The sequence below is a fragment of the Pelophylax lessonae genome (genome assembly GCF_965119305.1).
Source record: "Pelophylax lessonae genome assembly, chromosome: 3".
Classification (NCBI taxonomy): Eukaryota; Metazoa; Chordata; class Amphibia; order Anura; family Ranidae; genus Pelophylax; species Pelophylax lessonae.
Genome location: NC_138770.1, coordinates 454014598 through 454035154, shown reverse-complemented (window position 1 = coordinate 454035154; position 20557 = coordinate 454014598). Strand labels below are relative to the sequence as shown.

The window sequence follows — 20557 nt, the reverse complement described above, 5'->3', positions numbered from 1 at the left end:
ATCAGGATGACAGCTGTAAAGCTTGCACCTTAAAAAAGGAGTAAGAAAAGTCAGCAGTCATTTCTATCTAGATAGCTTCCTTAAAAAAGCAGTCCAACTACCTAGGCAACTCAAACCGATGATGAAAAAAAAAAAAAAAACAGACACCGTCTCCAGTAAAAACTGTAGGTCAGACGTAGATACAGATGTACAGCGTAAGCAACTTAGTACGGTCTGGTCCCATGTTTAATTATCTATTACGAATGTTGGCATACATTATTTACAAAGTTTACCTCGTCTGACATTTTTTTTCACTAAATGCTTAGTTTGACCTTTCCACGTTTGTAACAGGTTTAGTTTAAATAAAGAATCCTAATCACTTTTTGGACAAAGTTCAAAGGGATTAGAACACCAGTTTGTCTGTTTTTATTTCTGTCTGTGTCCCAGTTAGGGAGAGTCACTCTCTCCATTTGTCCTGTTTACTATTATTGAAAGTGAAAAGTTAAAACAAAAATCCCAAATTTTGGGTTGTTCCCAGAAATGTAATAGAGGGGAAATCTTCCACTGGGCACACTAGTTCTGGTGACCTGGGGTCCCCAAGAAATTCCCTTAAATTGCAAGGGTTTTTCTCTCACTTCCTGTTTGGCTATGGGACAGGAAGTGAAGGAAAATCCCTGCAATGGGACACAAATGGCGAAAAAAAAAATCCAACAGGAGTTATAACCTTCACTTGCTCTATCCAAAATGAAAATAAAAAAGTTTTGCCTGTTGTTCTACTTTAATATAGACTGTATATGACTGTTAGAAGGAGAATTTACATACAAGTCTGTATGTATGAAAAATATAACAATATGTAACAGCAAGAAAAACTGTTAGGCCGGGTTTACACTGTGCTTGCCCCCCCTCCTTCTTTCCTGTTCTACCAGGCTGCATGCTCAGATAAGGGTCTGGCATGGATTTTGAAGGGGAGGGGCTTTTTTTTTTCTTTTTTTAATTTTGGCATGGGGTTCCCCTTCAAGATCCTCAGAGCACAAGTCACATGCCACAAGTCGAAACAGTTAAGATGATGAACCAACTTGGATGCGACTTACATTCAAATCAATGGGCTAAAATCGTGCCCAAGTCAGACCAAAGTAGGAAGGAACCTTTTTCAAAGTCAGACCGACAAGTCAGACCAGTTAGGATGACTCTCATAGGGAACCATTGATTTTGACATGTTATGCGACTTGTGCTTGTGAAGTCGGAGCGTATGTCGGGCCTTTAACCAACTTAAAAATGACCTTCAACAAACTGCAACAGAAATAACAAAATTGCCGCATTCAACACATACCAATATTTTATATTACTATTGTAAATTAGTAGATCCCTTTAAAATGATTCTGGTACTGTAGTTAATAAACTAACATAGTATGAAAGTGACTAACAGACTGCTGATACTTTGCAAGAAGACATTTTCGTTCACCACTTGAGTCTCTTGTGGTTTGCAGGTTTCACTGTGCAAAAGCGTGGACCACTAGCCATAGTTCTGCAGAAAATAGCAGTTTAAAAAGGTAAAACAAAAAGCAATCATGTATCCTGTCCACTGACTATATAGGAGGTGTGGATTATTGTGAATCTCCTCTCCTCACATCACAAAATGCCTGAATGGATGATCCTCTGGGAGAACTGTATGGCAAGTCTAATGACAGAAGTTCACTTTTTCAAACTCTATCAAATATAAAAAAAGTGCAGAAGACCTCTCGTATATATAGGATGAATAAAAGGAAGTTTTACAAAACACTTCCGCCTACACACATGGCAAACACTTCATTAGTGCTAATTTCTTTTTATAGTACACATGTCCAAATATTGCTTTTAGTAAACTTGTTGACACATATACAATGTGGTATATCAGGAAAAAAACAGCCAGTAAATTAAAAGTCTGAATATTTTAGAGCAAAATGTGAGAATATCAAATGATATTCTGTAATATTAAGTCTTAGGTCTACTGAATGCTCCCAACGACAGCCAGCTACATGAACAAAAATGCCGTACTAAGCAGAAAGTTCTTGCTCACGCACTTACTAGCCGATTTAGCTGTCTAAGGGTGGTCAGATCATACATGGGCAATTGACTTGGATTAAGATAGGATCATATTTTAGAAACAGATAATGTTGAAAATTAGAAAATTTTCAACGGTTTACCAAGCTTTTCTCCACAACTGTATGTTGTTTTAGGATAATAAGGTTTCTCTCGACTAGATCATATGCAATTTTTTTTTATCCTGCCTTCGTGTAAGTATCCATTTTTTTTTTTAAACTCCTGTCTTTCAAACAATATTTCCATTTTTATCTTTTTTTTTTTGCTGCTATCGCATTTCAGATTTAATTTGACTTAATTTCAAAAAGAACTCATGATTACAATACACCGACTGTTCATTGTCGGAAATTTTAAGAGGCATTTACATCTTTTTTTCCAATCTTCTTTTAAAGAGCGTATCTGTATGTACTGTCTTTGAAATAAATGGTAGAATAATTGCTACAGTGGTGGCTAATTGAATAGATATAATACTGAAAGAAAGCCTCCTGTAAGACAGATGTGGCTATTCACAGCTTATGATGGACTATTGCTTTTAAGACATTTCACAGCTACTACTTTACGACAAGAGCATCTGCTGTACGTACGGCCAACTAATCAAATCCTTGGGCAGCACTAACATAAGCCACTGTAGACACTAAATTCCTGGAATAGTTCAAAGATTCCACAATTAGGGGCATAAAGATTTTCACAAGACCTCCTAGAAGAAATTTCAGCAACTCAGTAGTCAGTTTTCTTAATCCTTTCAGCATGGCTAAATGTTATTTTTGGGGCTTGTTTTATTAAAGGGGTGAAGCCAATTTACCGTCACCATTTATTTACCTTATTTTTCATAATTATAAAAAGATGGTATGCTTTGATTCCAGTGTTTCAATTTTTTTTGTTTGTTACCCTGCTAAAGTCCCTAGTAAATACTGTATGTAGCCTAACAGATTTCACCAGTTTTTTAAGCAGGGCACATTCGCTTTTCACCTGATTGTATGTCAAAAATGTTTAGTTTTTTTTTTTTTTTTTAAGGTCACCCTTTACAAGGTATAAGCCATTAATTTTAGTTTCAGTGCCCCTTTGTTTTAACTAGGGATAGACCGATATGTTTTTTTCAGGGCCGATACCGATATTTTGGTCACAACGTATCAGTATCGGCTGATATTTTGTACATTTAAAGTTTTGAAAAAAAAAAAAAAGACAATTTTTGACAAAAATCTGGTACTGAACATGTTAATTTTTGTTTAATGCTTAATGGCTGGCTTGCTGGCACCCTGTGGTGGGTGGCTGGCTGGCTAGCACCCTGTGGTGGGTGGCTGGCTGGCACCCTGTGGTGGGTCGGTGGCTGGCACAGGGGCTGTGGGTCGCTGGCTGGTACAGGGGCTGTGGCTGGCTGGCTCGCTGGTACAGTGCCTGTGGCTGGCTGGCTCGCTGGTACAGTGCCTGTGGCTGGCTTGTACATGGCCTGTGGATGTGGGTGGCTGGCTAGCACCGGGCTGCTGTGGGTGGGTGTATGGCTGTGACATACACTCCCGCGAGACTAGTCCCGACTCCAGACGAGGCTGTCCAAGGCGAGGGAGGCGGCCTAAGAAGGCAGAATGACGTCACAAAAATATCGGCCAGTGTCGGGGCCAATACCGATATATTGGGAAAAGTGCATGTCGGCCTTGCCGATAATGTCTCTATACCTAGTTTTAACACCAGCCTGTTACACAAGGTACAGGAGACTAGCATTTCCATGGCAGGGCAGCAAGTGAGCATAAGACTCCCAGTCATATGCTACCTACCCTGGTTATCCTTTAACAAATTGTTACTAGGCAATTGTAGGAGGAGCCCCTAAAAATATGAATTCTCTCCTTGCAACAAACCATCAGCACAGGGTTCCTCTGAATTTCTGGTGCAGTGGGAGGTACAGGCAACGTGCCCCCATTCAACTGGCAGAGGGTCTCATTTCCATTTTACCCAGTTAAAAGAAATAGTTGAATTAAAACAAAGAAACAAGGTTAAAGTATGTGCTTATTATTCCCGCGCTATGGTAAAAGTGTTTTTTATTATTATTGGACTGCTGCTGTGGTGACAAGATGTGTTGTCCTCAGTGCTCATTTGTGTATGTGACCACAGCCCTGTCTCAATCTGAACATTCAATCTAAATTAAATATGTTGACTTCTCATACTCCTTAAATCAAGTGCAATAAGAAAAGTCATAGACATAAACTTATAAAACGAAAAAATACTAATAAACCTTTTATTAATATTTTTTCGTTTTATAAGTTTAGGTCTATGACTTTTCTTATTACACTTGGTTTAAGGAATATGGGAAGTCAACATATTTAATTTAGATTGAATGTTCTGATTGAGACAGCAAAGATACAAGGTTACTAAGTAAATATTGCTGAGCTCTCAGAAAATGCTAGTTGCATGGCTGTCATGCTTAAGCTTTGGTCCCAATACGGTGTCATCCACCGATTCAAAATGAGTATAGAGATAAGAAGTTCTGATGCTTTTTCAGTCATACACTGTATGTTTGTTCCATGTTTGTGACTAATTTAACTTTTCTGTGAAGGACTGAAGCCATATACAGCCAAGCAATTTGCTTTTTGAGAGGGAGGACCACAATGTCAGCTCCTATACTTCTCATGACATGCCTAATTAAACTATTCTTTTAATTTGATAGACAGATAAAGATTCAAAAGGAGCCATTGACAAATTCCCAGAAACAAGGATAAAAAACTCAATGCCATTGCTGCGACCTAAGGCACTTGTAATTGTGGAAGACTCATCTGGTGCTGAACAGCACAGAGGTGGTATCAGCCTGATGCTTGCTGGCCTTTTAGCAATCATAAACTAATGCCTCTTACACACGCATCAATAGTTGGCCGTGAATTTTCGGCCAACGTCCGATCGGCCGATTTTCGGCTTGTTAGTATGATGCTTTCGACAACCGACTCCGACTTTTCGGCTGAAAAAAATCTGGTGTGCAGGCTATAAAATTTATGTTGGCCGTCAGCAGACAAAAATCTGATGAGCAAGACTGGGCATGCTCAGAGAAGAAAAAACACACGGAAAGTAAACCAGCACATGACATCACTTCTGAAGTTGTTTTTTGTTGGCCGAGAAAATTAGTGCGCAGTCTAGAGCATATTTCAACCAACACAACAACAATGGACAAAAGACGGCCGATCGGTCGGCCGATACTCGCTGCGTGTGTACGAGGCATTAGTTGCATGTCTGCTCGCTAGCATTAAAATCTTCAGAACCAGTAATGAACAAATTTTGAAATAAAAAATCTTTAAACATATTTCCCAACACAAGCCTGCCTGCGCAAGTATTCAGATGTCTGCTTGAGAGACCTGGATGCTCCAATATGCAAATCTCAACACTTGCTTATGTGGCAAGAGCTGGATAATCCCCTTCAATACCTTCCTATGTGTCAACAGAGCAAAGGATTGAGAAATGGGCCAGCAAGTAGGTTTGGGAGGCAGGAAGAGACAGGCTAGCTGTTGACACTACCTTGAAGTTTTAAAATATGCATTATTGGGGTGTTCTTGGATGTGGCACACCTGGGGGGTTCATGCACTTATGATGTTACAAACAGGTTTCCGTTATAGTTGTGTTCTAATCCTACTTTCCCTCCCCTCTTAGTCAATTCTAATTCTAAAGATATTTTGTTCTATCGTGAGTTAAGAAACATGCAATATCCCTCCCCGACTCAGCAAGTCCCAAAGGACGCCATCCCTCCGAGTCAAATAATATAACCAAAAGGACCCCATCCAATAATTTTCAATTTCTTGCAGTTCTCCTTGTCACCTCCTTAGCCCTTTCCCACACATCCCCCCTGGCAGCTAAACTTGGGAAACCCTGACAGCTCTTATCATACCTTTGCTGCCCAGAGCTCCTTCCCGGCAAATGCACAATTCAACTGTCCAACTCTGATGTCCACCACCTAAATAACCTGTCAATTCAGATCTCCGCAGCAACGCCTGGTACACACAGATTGCCAAAGTTGACAGACACTCACTCCTGGTGCTGGTCCCTGGCTGCTATTTTTCCACACTCTATTCAAAGCGCATTGACTGGAATTTGACTTTAACAGGATGGTATATACATGGTATTAACAGGAAGTATATACTGTGGGTAAAACTTTTTTTTATTTAGTTTTAAAAAGAATGAAGAGGGATTAGAACACCTCTCAGATTTTTATTGTGCCCGCGTTAGGGAGGTTAACCCTATTTGTCCTGTTTACAGCCATCAATGAAAGTGAAAGAAAACTCACATATTTTGGATTGTCCCTAGAACAGAAATAGAGGGGAAATCTTTCACTGGGGACACTAGTTCTGGTGACAGTGAGAGACTTCTTCTGGCCGAATTGATCAAAGCCGAGGTCCTAGCTGCCATCTTAACCGACTCAGCGGAGGAATCAGCCAGAAAACCTACCTCCCGCAAAAGTAGTGGGAAAGATATAATGATCTGATCCCTTGGTGTCCCGGCAGACAGGTGAGCCTGTATCTGTGAAAGCCAAAACTCAAGGTTTCTGCCTACACAAGTAGATACTAAGGCCTGTTTAAGACCAATAATAGGATGCCTCCCAGGCCCTGCGCAGAAGGATATCCCCTCTTTTATCCATGGGGTCTCTAAGCCTACCCATGTCATTAAAGGCTATCCATATTCTTGGAAATTTTTGAAAGAGGCGCGTCCAAATTAGTATACTTGTTCCAAGGCTGCGCCGTGCTGTCATAAAAAAAAAACCTCCTTTTCAGGTTGTTGGAAAAAAAAAATGGTTTCCTCTCAGGATTCTCCCATTCTAATCGAATTTTATCTAGAAAGGAGCTGTACATGGGAACAACCCTGGCCTGCTTCTTATGCATTCCTTCATACATAAGATCTTGTTTTGATAATTAAACCTTCTCCTCCTCAATTTCAAGCGTGACCTAGACAGCTTTTAACAAATCATTAACATCTTCTAGTGACAACTTGTACCTAGAGCCCCTTACAGAATCCCTTTCCTTAGGCTCTTCCCCCGATCTTGATAACTCCTTTGAGGAATGGGGAGGCTTAGTCTCCTCTGGATCCTCACTTTCTGAACCCTGCGGCGGAGCTCCAGCTACGGTCCTGAGGCCTGACTCTGTGTGGGAGTCTGCATCTTGTCAATTGGGATCTTGAAGGAACTAAAAAGGTAGAGGAAAGCTCATCTCTAACTGAAGTGAGCATCTTTTGAGAGGATATAATTGGGCCATCCTTCACTAAACTGTGGCAGACCACTTTACTCCACGAGGAGCTTCGCTGTGCCCCACAAACTGCCTATTTCCTTCTAGATGGTTGCGCCTGGACCTTGTCCGGAAACCTTGGTCTGCAAACAAAACATAAAAGAAAGCCTAGTTTGAGAATCAGGCAACTCAGTTCTCCAAAACACACCCCAGTGCAGGAGAGAGGAAAGGTGCTCCTTCACCAAGCCCCACAAAGCTTATGATGAAGGAGAAAAAGCTCCACAGGATGTGCAAGAGGGAAGAATACCGAGGTTTACTTGAGAGGTGCTGGTACCAGAGACTGCGTCCGCTGCGTAGCTGCATACCTCAGTAGTAGTCCATACTTATTTGTGTTCCACAGCCTCTGCTGCATGTCCACCAGCCGCCCAGCAGTCCCATGTTCACACCTTTAAGGAGACTGGAACCAGCGTCTCCGGCGCCCACTGGTGACGTCACCGTGACCGGAAATGACACTATGCTATTTTCTCTGAGCCAGTGGGGAACGCAGGAGCTCCACCCCTTCTGCCCTACATGCCGTTAGATCTGCAAATGCACTATCCTTCCCCCCCTGCTCGGCCAGACATGCTGCCGGCAAGGAAGCCGTCACCGTGACCGGCCAGGATGAATCATGTAAGGCGGACAGAGAACACCTCTCCTGCTCCCCTGACATCACAAGCAGTCTTAGCCTTCCCCAGGCACTGAGGACAAGAGATAAGCAGCCATCACAAACCTGCAGGTATGAGGTATCGTACTGGGAAGGAGAAGGCTGTATAAGAATCTCTACCAAGTCTTCATAGAATAGACCATGAGACCCAAAGAACCAGGTTCCAGGAACATGTTACCCCCCTGTCTGGAGGAAACACTAATACTGAAGGGGAAGGACTAGAGGATCACCTTTTATCTGGTGGGGGTTATCATGTTTCCTGCCCTGATAGGAGGAGCCTTAGGTCTCATGGGCTGTCCTGGAAGACGACTTGAGAAAATCCCAATAAGTGTATATTGATTGGTTTGCGCAAACGTTATTGCGCTTACAAACTAGGGGAAAGATTTGTCACTTTTGAGGGGACCCGTGACATTACTACAGTACGTGCTAAAGATATGCATGGTTACTGTACTATTGACACTGGCAGGGAAGGGGTTAACACCAGGGTCGATCAAAGGGTTAAATTTGTGCCTAGGGGATGCTTTCTAACTGTGTGTGGAATGTACTTACTGAATGAACACAGAGACCTGTTTTCCTAAACAGGAGGAACACAGGATCACGGTGTTCTTTACTGACAGAACAGGGGTGTGCTGTCTTTGCTTCGGCAGACCGCTGTTCTGTCTCCATGGGGAGCAATTGCGGGTGCCCAGCGGACATTGCGTCCGCCGGACCTGCTGATTGGCTGCCCCTCTAGCAAATCGGTGCGTGCATAGCGCGCAAGTGTGCCCCCCTCCACTAACTGCTACACGAACAGACATACAGGTACGTCATTTCACGTAACAAAGCCGTTCTGTTGCAGCACAACTATGCTGGCTGGTCGGCAAGTGGTTAGGACAGCTCTCATTGACTAATATGGGATTTCACATGCCATGCGACTTGGGGTCTCACAAGTTGGATCCCAAGGTGCAGCAGTGTGAACCAAGCCTAAAAGAATGTATTCTATAATGTGGTGGGATCTGGTATCCTTTAACAAACACAGCATATAAAATTGCCTTACCTTTTACATAAAAAAGGGGGGGGGGGGGAGTTGGTCACAACATACATTTTCATTTTAGAACAACATTGTAATAGTAATACACACAATATTTTTTTTTCATTTTAAAAATAATGTGGTGAGTTCTGCCTGTTTGCTGACCATCGTTTTCCAGATCACTTTCCCTGTGTGCTTTGCTGCTTCTCCTCTGCTGTTTATGTTCAATTTCTAAGAACTACATATCACGTGCTACCTTGCTGCCTGCAAGCAATGATTCCTGTACTGCTTCCACCTCCTGCAATTCCTCCCCTAAGCACCTCTGTAGTTCAGAAGACAGGCTCTGTGAAATGTATGACACAGCAGTGCCTACTCATAGGGCATAGTGACTGTCACAGAATTCAAGGAAGTAAATTTGTGAGGATCTTCACAAAGTAAGTTTACAACAATCAAGGTCACTAATGGAAATGTTAGTAAGTCCCTAGAACACGGCTTGACATATTTGCTTTGAATCTAGGAGCCAGCTAAAAAAATTAGGAGACAGTCTGTGCGCGATGATATGCAACATGTGTATCATTTTGCCCCTGTACCAATCAGTAGTAAGACCTCATCTGGAATATGCAGTTCAGTTTTGGGCACCAGTTCATATCAAAAATCGCAATGCAGCAGTGTGAACCTAGCCAAAGTGTTGCTTTTTTTTGTACTGCAGCACTCGGATAGGACAATACTAGAGACTTTAGATGGGCTTTAAAAATGCTGGCAATTGTGCATAGTGACAAAATGAAGCACTGCATACCACCTCACTCCAACCCAGGAGCATGGCAGAAAAACTAAAACATCCTTCCAGGGTGGCGTGCAAATGCATTTTGGGTTTTATTAGGCTTTTCACAGCAAATCATATTGGGATCCTTCCATACCAGCATTCCAGTCGGATCCACCTCACAGTTTTTCAGGCAGATCTGAACAGAAGCTCAAAGTTAGTCATTGGGCAGGCAGACATATGTGTGTCTGTTAACATCTGACAACCTTTAAAGCTTGTCTGTCTCGGTCTGGGAAAAAACAAAAATTGGAGTCCTTTTCAGACCTAAATGTGATGGATCGCAGGTAAAAAAGATGTGAACAGATGCATGTCTGTTTACATCTGCCTGCCCATAGACCTAACATGGGATTGTTACAAAATGCAGGAAAATACTGAATGCACAACAGTGCCATCCGTTCTATTCTGCTCCGATTCAGCAGGGGATCTGTTCACAGATCCCCTGCTGATCATAATGTACACTTCTCATCTAAAAGGACCCTTAGAAGTTCAGTCACACAACAGGACAAGGCAGAAAACAAAAACAAAGTTGCAAAATATGCATTTCATAAAGCCCAAACCAGACTTCTAACCTCACTACTGTTTATATGCTGCTCCATACACTTTAGGAGACCATTCGCATAAGACAAAACAAAAATTATACATGGAGTGAAACCGAATAGAACAAATACATCCTTAAGCTGGGCATACACCAGTAGCTTTTCAAACATTCATACGAAAATTCTCAGCACATTTGATGACTTGAGGAACGTAGGCTGAAAATACTTTAAAATTCTGTCTGCTTTTACCATTTGATATTGAAACAAATAGGCTTATCTGAATGAAAACCACATTAATTGTTAAAAATCTGTCCATTCAACAAAAATAATATTCATTCTGCTCCTTCGAATTTTCTCATCAAAGAAGTAAAAAACAAGCCTCGATTTAACCCCACCAACAGTTAGAAAACGTAGCTAATACAAAAAATTTTCAACTAAATTTGACTAGTATATAGCGAGCATAACTTCTTTGCAGGTTTGATTAGGAGTATTTGTATATGGCAAATAACAATTAAGGTTTTGATAATTAAAATAATTGATAGTTAACAGTATTTATTAATACTTAAATTATTATTCAATAAAACAGTATTTAATATGTAAATTAATATTTATTAAAACAGTATTTAATATTTAAATTAGTTAATAAAACAGTTAATATTTAATAGTTAATATTTAATAAAACAGTATTTATTATTTAAATGAATATTCAATAAAACAGTAATTAATATTTAAATTAAAGCAGAGCTTCACCCAAAAGGGGAAGTGCCGCTTGTCTGCGGGGGAGGAGGGGTGCCTGTGTACCCATCCCTACCTTCGGGAAATCTCACCGCGGCGAGATTCCTCAGAAGTTTGGCCTCCCCCTTCTCCTTCCTCCACAACCGGGTCAGTTAGAAAGTGCAGCGCACTTCGTGCATGCGCAGTAGGGAACCGGCTGTGAAGCCGGAAAGGCTTCACTGCCAGTTTCCTACCATGAATGGCGGCGACAGCACCCGAGAGCCGATCTGAAAATCACCTGGGGTGCCAACATCATGGTATCCCTGGACAGGTAAGTGTTCTAATATTAAAAGTCAGCAGCTACAGTATTTGCAGCTGCTGACTTTTAATATTTTGGTGAGGGGGGCAGAACTCCGCTTTAATATTTAATAAAACAATATTAATATTTAAATTAATAAGTATTTAATTCATAAATATTAAAAAAACAGTATCTATTAATATTAAAATATATTTTTTTTATTAAAACAGTTAATATTTAATTGTTAATAGTTAATAAAATGGTATTTAAATTATTATTTATTAGAACAGTATTTAATATTTAATAAAACAGTATTTATTAATATTTAATAAAACAGTAAATATTTATTAGTGAACATCCCTAAATGAACTTGAGTGTGTAAACAGTTTGTTGAGTAAAGTTATGGCAATATTGTGTTAAATGAGAATCTGTTATTATGGCTGAGACATAGATCAGACCACATTGTAGGGCCATTTAGTTAGAAATTCCTAACAGTTCCCAAACTTCTTCTCACAGCTGCATATACAGTATATCTCACACAAACCAAACTCTGGGAACAATCACTTTATATACACATAAAGCAAGAGCACAAACCTTGTAACATTTCTAGAAGTGTTTAGAATCAGGTTGACAAAATTATTAAACAAACTGGAACGAGAGAAGTAAAAGCATACAAACAACCTGATGATCACAATAAACAAAGCACTTCATACTGCACCGGACTGTTCATCTCCTGCCAATAATAAAAACAAGTTTATTTCCTAAAAGACTGTTAATCTAAAGCTGGATACACACTATACAACTTTTGTTGTTAGATTTCCTTTACTATGTAGTACAAGGGCCTGCCTGATTGCATACAAATCTAAAGACAATTGAATATAGTGTGTATGGCCCATAAGGCCGATGTCTGACAGGCGATTCGGCCACTGGAGACAAATCACAAGCATCAGGATTGCTAAACAGATCACTTTGTCTGTCCCTATGGAATCGCTCCCTCTGTAGGCAGACGCAGCGAGAGGTCACTCCTGAACCTCCATTGCCAGCTAGGAGAGGAACTTCTTTTTCCCAATTTCGGAAGGAGAACTATGCAGCCTCTTAGTGATCCTGCCTTTGGTGTTTCAGACAAATCTCCAATGTCAGGGTAGCCTTTCTGACATCTGCCTCACCGCGTTCATGATACTTAGTAATAAATCTAATTTGTGAATATCAAATGTATCTTTCTGTATTCTCTTTAGGTAGCTGGATTTCACTGTAACATATCACAATACATTTGATAGTCTTGAATTGTAACAAGTTACTTTCACTGCTGTGTATAACTACATCTTTGCAGCTCCAGAACTGTTTAATATATACATAAGTTGTTGTCAAAGAGATATCAGTCCTGGTGACTACTGTCTCTGATACAGAAAGCGATGGGAAACCTGATGTTATGGGTTGTCACAGAACAGGAGGTGAAGGGAAAGCTTCCAATGGTAAACCTGTTCTGGTGATGACTGTTCTGCAGACCTTCACTCTACATCAGATGTCTCCAAACTTTCTAAACAAGGACAATAAACAGGCCCTTCAAACTTGAGGAGGGCTGACTGTGGCCAGCAGGAGTGAAAATTGTCCTGGAATTAGTGGGAGTAAACATTGCCACATTTAGGATCATTGGGAAGAATAGTGCCCCATCGTGGGTATCAGTGGGAAGAATAATGCCCCATGGTGGGTATCAGTGGGAAGAATAGTGCCCCATCGTGGGTATCAGTGGGAAGAATAGTGCCCCATCGTGGGTATCAGTGGGAAGAATAGTGCCCCATCGTGGGTATCAGTGGGAAGAATAGTGCCCCATTGTGGGTATCAGTGGGAAGAATAGTGCCCCATCGTGGGTATCAGTGGGAAGAATAGTGCCCCATCGTGGGTATCAGTGGGAAGAATAGTGCCCCATCGTGGGTATCATTGGGAAGAATAGTGCCCCATCGTGGGTATCATTGGGAAGAATAGTGCCCCATCGTGGGTATCATTGGGAAGAATAGTGCCCTATCGTGGGTATCATTGGGAAGAATAGTGCCCTATCATGGGTATCATTGGGAAGAATAGTGCCCCATCGTGGGTATCATTGGGAAGAATAGTGCCCCATCGTGGGTATCATTGGGAAGAATAGTGCCCCATCGTGGGTATCATTGGAAAGAATAGTGCCCCATCGTGGGTATCATTGGAAAGAATAGTGCCCCATCGTGGGTATCATTGGAAAGAATAGTGCCCCATCGTGGGTATCATTGGAAAGAATAGTGCCCCATCGTGGGTATCATTGGAAAGATTAGTGCCCCATCGTGGGTATCATTGGAAAGATTAGTGCCCCATCGTGGGTATCATTGGGAAGAATAGTGCCCCATCGTGGGTTTCATTGGGAAGAATAGTGCCCCATCGTGGGTATCATTGGGAAGAATAGTGCCCCATTGTGGGTATCATTGGGAAGAATAGTGCCCCATCGTGGGTTTCATTGGGAAGAATAGTGTCCCATCGTGACCCCCCGGCCGCAGTTTGCAGACCACTGCTCTGCATTATTGCAACCCTCCCCCCTTCCTTTGCAAGGTAAATTCAATTTTTTTTTCTTTAAGAAATGCACCCCTATATTGGCCAAAAATAGGGTTATCGGTACTTTGCGAATAGAAAAAAAGGTGCCGATAATTGCCACAGGAAAATTAAGTGATCTTATTGCCATTTTCATAGGTCATGTGACTCAAAAACGTTATTAACCACTTGCCGACCGCCGCACGCCGATCTACGTCGGCGGTCAGCCCCTCACAGGCAAAGTGACGTAGGGCTACGTCACTAGCTTGTGAGGGTCTAGGGAGCGAGCGCGCGCCGCCGGAGGCGCGCTCCCGCTCCCGCGTGGTCACGGACCCCCCCGCGCGTGTGACCGGCGGACCCGATGTCCGCCGGCCACTCTTCGATCGGCGGGGGAGAGGGAGAAAGTCAGGCAGCTTGTGTAAACAAGCTGCCTGTTATTCTCCCCTCTGTATGAGAGCTGATCATATGGATCTACTATGTAGATCCGTTGATCACTCTGCATACAGCTGAAGCCACAGCCAATCACAGTAAGAATCACGCCCCTAGGGACACACACAGCCCCTCCCTCTCAAATAAAGTTAACCCCTTCACTACCAGTGTATTTTTACAGTAACAGTGCATATATATAGCACTGATTACTGTAGAAATGTCACTGGTAACCCCAAAAGTGTAAAAAATGTCAGTCAAGGGTCCGATCTGTCCGCCCCAATGTCGCAGTACCGCAAAAAAAAAAATCGCAGATCGCCGCCATTACGCGTTAAAAAAAAAAACAACAAAAATGACAAAAATCTTTCCCTTAGTCAGTAAACGCAATAACTTTTGCGCAAACCAATCAAAATACGCTTTTTGCGATTTTTTTTACCAAACATAGGTAGCATAAAACAAATTGGCCGAAAATGTTAAAACATTTTGATTTTTACATTTTTTTGGGGGGGAATTTCATATAAAAAAAAAGGGAAAAATATTGCTATTTTTGCAAAATTGACGCTCTTTTTTTGTTTATAGCGCGTGATCACAAAATCGCACAGGTGATCAAATACCGCCAAAAAAATGCTCTGTTTGTGGGAAAAAAAGGACGCCAAATTCGTTTAGGTACAGCGTCGCACGACCGCGCAATTGTCCGTTAAAGTCACGCAGTGCCGAATCGCAAAATAGCCCCTGGTCGTTTAGCAGCCAAATCCTCCGGGGCTTAAGTGGTTAAAACTGCAACACAGGTGCGTTTTGAAGCATTTTTGCCACATTTCAATGCATTTTAATGGCAAGGAGTGTTACGCCGCAATGAAAGCGCAATGGACCAGTGAAACACATAGAATTTAAAAAGGGATGAATTTATCTTGAGCTACTCTTATGCTTTATTTTAATGCAAAAGTGCTTCAAAAACTACATTATATATATATATATATATATATATGTATTTTTTTTAAACTGTCAATTTCGATCCAGAATTTTCATTACGGTGCACCACTACTTTTTAGTTTCATTTGTCTTTTTTTTTCTTTTTAGTTTATGCGCGAGCCTGCCCCCCCCCCCAGACCGTCATTATCGCCTAGGTGAGAATGAAAGGTGTCTCTTCCTGAAGCCTTCTGAGATATGCACATCAGACATTCCAGAAGGCATTACATCCAAACAGTGACTGGAGGAGGAAGGATCTATTCATGTCATCGGGGGAGGGGGGGAAGAGGAAGGATCTATTCATGTCATCAGGGGAGGGGGGGGGAGGGAGGAAGGACCTATTCATATCATAAATCATCAGGGAGGGAGGAAGGACCTATTCATGTCATCAGGGGAGGGGGGGGGGGGGAAGGACCTATTCATGTCATCAGTGTAGGGGGAGGGGGAAGGACCTATTCATGTCATCAGGGGAGGAAGGACCTATTCATGTCATCAGGGGAGGTGGGAGAAAGGACCTATTCATGTCATCAGGGGAGGGGGGAGAAAGGACCTATTCATGTCATCAGGGGAGGGGGGAGAAAGGACCTATTCATGTCATCAGGGGAGGGGGGAGAAAGGACTTATTCATGTCATCAGGGAGGAAGGACCTATTCATGTCATCAGGGGAGGGGGGGAGAAAGGACCTATTCATGTCATCAGGGGAGGGGGGAGAAAGGACCTATTCATGTCATCAGGGGAGGGGGGAGAAAGGACCCATTCATGTCATCAGGGGAGGGGAGAGAAAGGACCTATTCATGTCATCAGGGGAGGGGGGAGAAAGGACCTATTCATGTCATCAGGGAGGAAGGACCTATTCATGTCATCAGGGGAGGGGGGAGAAAGGACCTATTCATGTCATCAGGGGAGGGGGGAGAAAGGACCTATTCATGTCATCAGGGGAGGGGTGGAGAAAGGACCTATTCATGTCATCAGGGAGGAAGGACCTATTCATGTCATCAGGGGAGGGGGGAGAAAGGACCTATTCATGTCATCAGGGGAGGGGGGAGAAAGGACCTATTCATGTCATCAGGGGAGGGGGGAGAAAGGACCCATTCATGTCATCAGGGGAGGGGGGAGGATGGACCTATTCATGTCATCAGGGGAGGGGGAGGATGGACCTATTCATGTCATCAGGGGAGGGGGGGGGAGGACATATTCATGTCATCAGGGGAGGGGGGGGATTTATTCATGTCATCAGGGGAGGGGGGGGGGATTTATTCATGTCATCAGGGGAGGGGGGGGGGAGGATCTATTCATGTCATCAGGGGAGGGGAGGACCTATTCAGGTCATCAGGGGAGGGGGACCTATTAATGTAATCTATCCGGGGGCCGCCCTGAAAGAACCTGGAAGAGACAGCCAGCTCCTGATGACATAAGATAGTAGCACATAACCCGACATGCGGCATTGGAATGCCAGACTACAGCATGACAAGTATGTTAATTGAGTATAACTCCAAAGGAAAAGGTAAAGCTGGACCTACATGCATGGTAAATCATCAGCGACCATACGAATTTCAATTCAGGTATGGGCACTGTGGTTGTAAAGAAGTCAATCGTCGACTTCTGTATAACCGGCTTGTTGGATTTACCCCACTCGATCAGTGCTGCAGGCTAGAGCCAGAAACACTGGTCAGTGCATTCTGAGTCCCCCGCTGTCAGAATAGTTCAGAGATGAGGACTTCCCCATCCATATTAAGTACGTGGATGGGGAAACCTTCAACCCGCTAGCTGAACAAAAAAAAAAAAAAAAAGACTCCTCTATGGTCTGCTTTAGAGCGGATCTAAATAAAAGAGAAAAAAAAAATATGGGTGGTGGATTGAGCTTAATTAGCATATTCAGCCACCCAACAAACCAAGCGCTGTCCTGCTGTGACAGCCACTGCATGCCAGGTCCTGCGCTGCCATCTTGTTTGTGATGTCATCAGGGGACCAGCTGTCTCTTCTGGGTTCCTCCTGATGCGCTGTGCATGCACAGTGAGTTCAACACAGCCCTAAAGCCTCCTTGGATTGTTTAAATCCCACTATGTGTCAGGCTGGAGGGGGGAGCTTTACTTTTACCTAGGAGAGAAATGCAGAAGACGGGACCGTGCTTAAAAAAAAATAAATAAATAAATAAAGAAGCTTTCCCCAATATAAAAAAAAATGTTTTTGTTGTTAACTGTAGAAAAAAATAAGTGGGGGTGTAAATCATATTAGATTGTAAGCTCCCAGGACCTAACCCTCTTGTATTGAATTGTATTGTGTCCCTTTATATTTTAAAGCACTGCGCCAACTGTTGGCATTATTTAAAACCTCTATTATAATAAAAAGGCCTTGTTCACACCTGAGCGTTTTTCAGCTCGTAAAATCCTCATTTGCATTTTTTGGTCAGATGTCAATGCCTGCCTCCAAACACCTGCAAAATATGCCTGAAAAATGATGTGATCAGGTGTGAATGGAGCCTAAGTGAAGGTTCAGTTTAAAAGTCCTCCTCTTATTTCCTGTTGTGTCCCTGAGACAGGAAGCAGAGGGAAATCTCCACAATGGGACACTGACAGGGAAAAAGTAACTTGAACCTTCTTGAGTTTATTCAAATTGAAAAAAATAAATAAACATTTATTTTGATACATTTTAATTTATTTACAATTTTTGATGTATTTTATTTGTAGCATATATTGAGAAGAAATGTAAACATGAGTGATTCATTGTAAATAAAAGAAACCTAAACATTGGGCAAGCACAGATGGGAGAGTAGAGAAGTCTTCCCATCCATCATCCTACATGCCCCCCTCTGAGCTCCTTCATTCTATGGAGTGCAGGGGACACCATGCACAGTGATAAGGGGTCCCCTCCCCCCTCTGCCCAGACTCACCAGCATTCCCATCACATCTGTCCAGATCCTGGAGAACGAGTCACCCTGGGTGTCCTCCTCAGCCTGGGACGGACTGGCCGCTGCCTCCTCAGCCTCCATGCTGCTCACTTATTGCTGTGCGGTGTTCCTCCTCAGCAGTAGGGACATAGTGTGTGTACCCCGTGTAATGTACCCCGTCATCTCCTCCGCTCACACCCGGACTCCCCTCTCTTCACAACTTCTCACCGCTCTGAGGGCACACCAGCAGACTGGGACTCCGGAATAGTCCACAGAGTTCACACGGGGGGAGCCGCTCCACAAAAACAAAGCCCTCCCTCAAACATTCTAGCCGCCTCCTTGACGACACACACAGGAATTCACACACGCACACCGCCTGAGACCAAACAAGTGTGAACCTCTGACAGGGCTGGTGGGAAAAGTGCTCACCTCCCCCCCTTTCTCCGGTGTGCTATGGTCTCTCCCGCCTCCTCATAAATCTCAGCAACAAAAGGTAGTGTGAGTCCTGTGTGTGGGACTGTGCAGTGGACGGGCTCGGTTACACCACTATTGCTGTGCATTTACTGACCTGGTTATGGCATAGACCCTGGCTACACCACAGCACCTATACTGACTGGGTTATGGCATAGACCCTGGCTACACCACAGCACCTATACTGACTGGGTTATGGCATACACCACACAGCACCTATACTGACTCAACATTTTTTTTTTTGGGGGGGGGGGGGCGCAAATAGAAAAATGTAATAGGCATTGCTTTGCAGCAAAAAACGCTGTAAAAGAATTGCGTGAGTTTGAGGTCACAAAAGCGTGAAAGGGGCCTTCAGTAAATAAGGCATAGCATGCCCCCTTTCAATGTACAGGGACCAGGGTGCCCCCTTTCAATGCAGAGAGACCAGCGTGCCCCCTTTCAATGCAGAGAGATCACCGTGCCCCCTTTCAATGCAGAGAGATCACCGTGCCCCCTTTCAATGCACAGAGATCAGCGTGCCCCCTTTCAATGCACAGAGATCAGCGTGCCCCCTTTCAATGCACAAGGACCAGCGTGCCCCCTTTCAATGCAGAGAGATCAGCGTGCCCCCTTTCAATGCAGAGAGATCAGCGTGCCCCCTTTCAATGCACAGAGATCAGCATGCCCCTTTTCAATGCAGAGAGATCAGCGTGCCCCCTTTCAATGCACAGAGATTAGTGTGCCCCTTTTCAATGCAGAGATCACCATGCCCCCTTTCAATGCAGAGATGCCAGTGTGCCCTCTTTCAATGCAGAGATGCCAGCGTGACCCCTTTCAATGCAGAGATGCCAGCGTGACCCCTTTCAATGCAGAGATGCCAGCTTGCCCCCTTTCAATGCAGAGATGCCAGCGTGCCCCCTTTCAATGCAGAGATGCCAGCGTGACCCCTTTCAATGCAGAGATGCCAGCATGCCCCATTCAATGTAGAGATGCCAGCGTGCCCCCTTTCAATGCAGAGATGCCAGCGTGCCTCCTTTCAATGTAGACATGCCAGCATGCCCCCATTCAATGCAGGCATGCCAGCGTGCCCCCTTTCAATGCAGATACCAGCGTGCCCCCTTTCAATGCAGATACCAGCATGCCCCCTTTCAATGCAGAGATGCCAGCGTGCCCCCATTCAATGCAGAGATGCCAGCGTGCCTCCTTTCAATGCAGATACCAGTGTGCCCCCTTTTAATGCACATACCAGCGTGCCCCCTTTCAATGCAGAGATGCCAGCGTGCCAAGCCCCCCCCCTCCCCGAGACAAGTGCACTTACCTGAAGCGGCGGCTTCTCTTCAGTCTCCTCGAGTCCTCAGTCCTCCCGCCTCCTCCTCGGCCAATGGCATGGGGTTTGCCTTTTGGCCAATCAGGAAGCACGTATGGGACCCACTTCCTGATTGGCCAGGAGGAGGATCCGTGAGACAATAGCAAATTTTCATTCGCTATTGTATCACAATGGGTGGGCTCGGGGTGCACTGCTCTGTGCCCCGGGTCCACCCTTTGCTGAAGCCTATGAGAGCCTCTCGCTCTAATCAGGTGACTGAAAAAAAAAAAAAAAAGATCCATTGAACTCCATGCGTCCGGCGCCCCGTGGCTAACAGCGTAGCTACGACTAACAGCGAAGCCGCGGCTAACAGCAAAGCCGCGACTAACAGCGAAGCCGCGGCTAACAGTGAAGCCATGGCTAAAAGCGAAGCCGTGGCTAACAGCGAAGCCACGGCTAACAGCGAAACCGCGGCTAACAGCAAAGCCTCGGCTAAGAGCGAAACCGTGGCTAACAGCTCAGCATTGATAAGGGTCGGATCGGCTTCAAAAAGGTAAGTATACTGATTTCTTCTTTACAGGGTTAAATAGGTTAGTGTTAGATCACAGATGTCTGTAGATGCAGGGATTTTAATGTTAGGGTGGA

The 20557-nt window shown here is 43.7% G+C and overlaps 1 protein-coding gene across 7 annotated transcripts in view; it reads right to left on the bottom strand.

Moving 5' to 3' along the window:
* The window catches only part of SASH1 (SAM and SH3 domain containing 1), a 1308454-nt gene that overhangs the window by 291775 nt on the left and 996122 nt on the right, over nt 1–20557 (bottom strand). The window contains exon 1 of one of the 7 annotated variants that reach the window (XM_082250125.1): nt 18160–18444. The exons of 5 other annotated variants lie outside the window; for them this stretch is intronic. In XM_082250125.1, the coding sequence (XP_082106251.1) occupies nt 18160–18258 (99 nt within the window). In that variant the 5' untranslated portion in view covers nt 18259–18444. Of the gene's footprint in view, nt 1–18159; nt 18445–20557 lie in introns of those variants that run through there. One more of the 7 variants, XM_082250127.1, reaches the window with a different exon arrangement.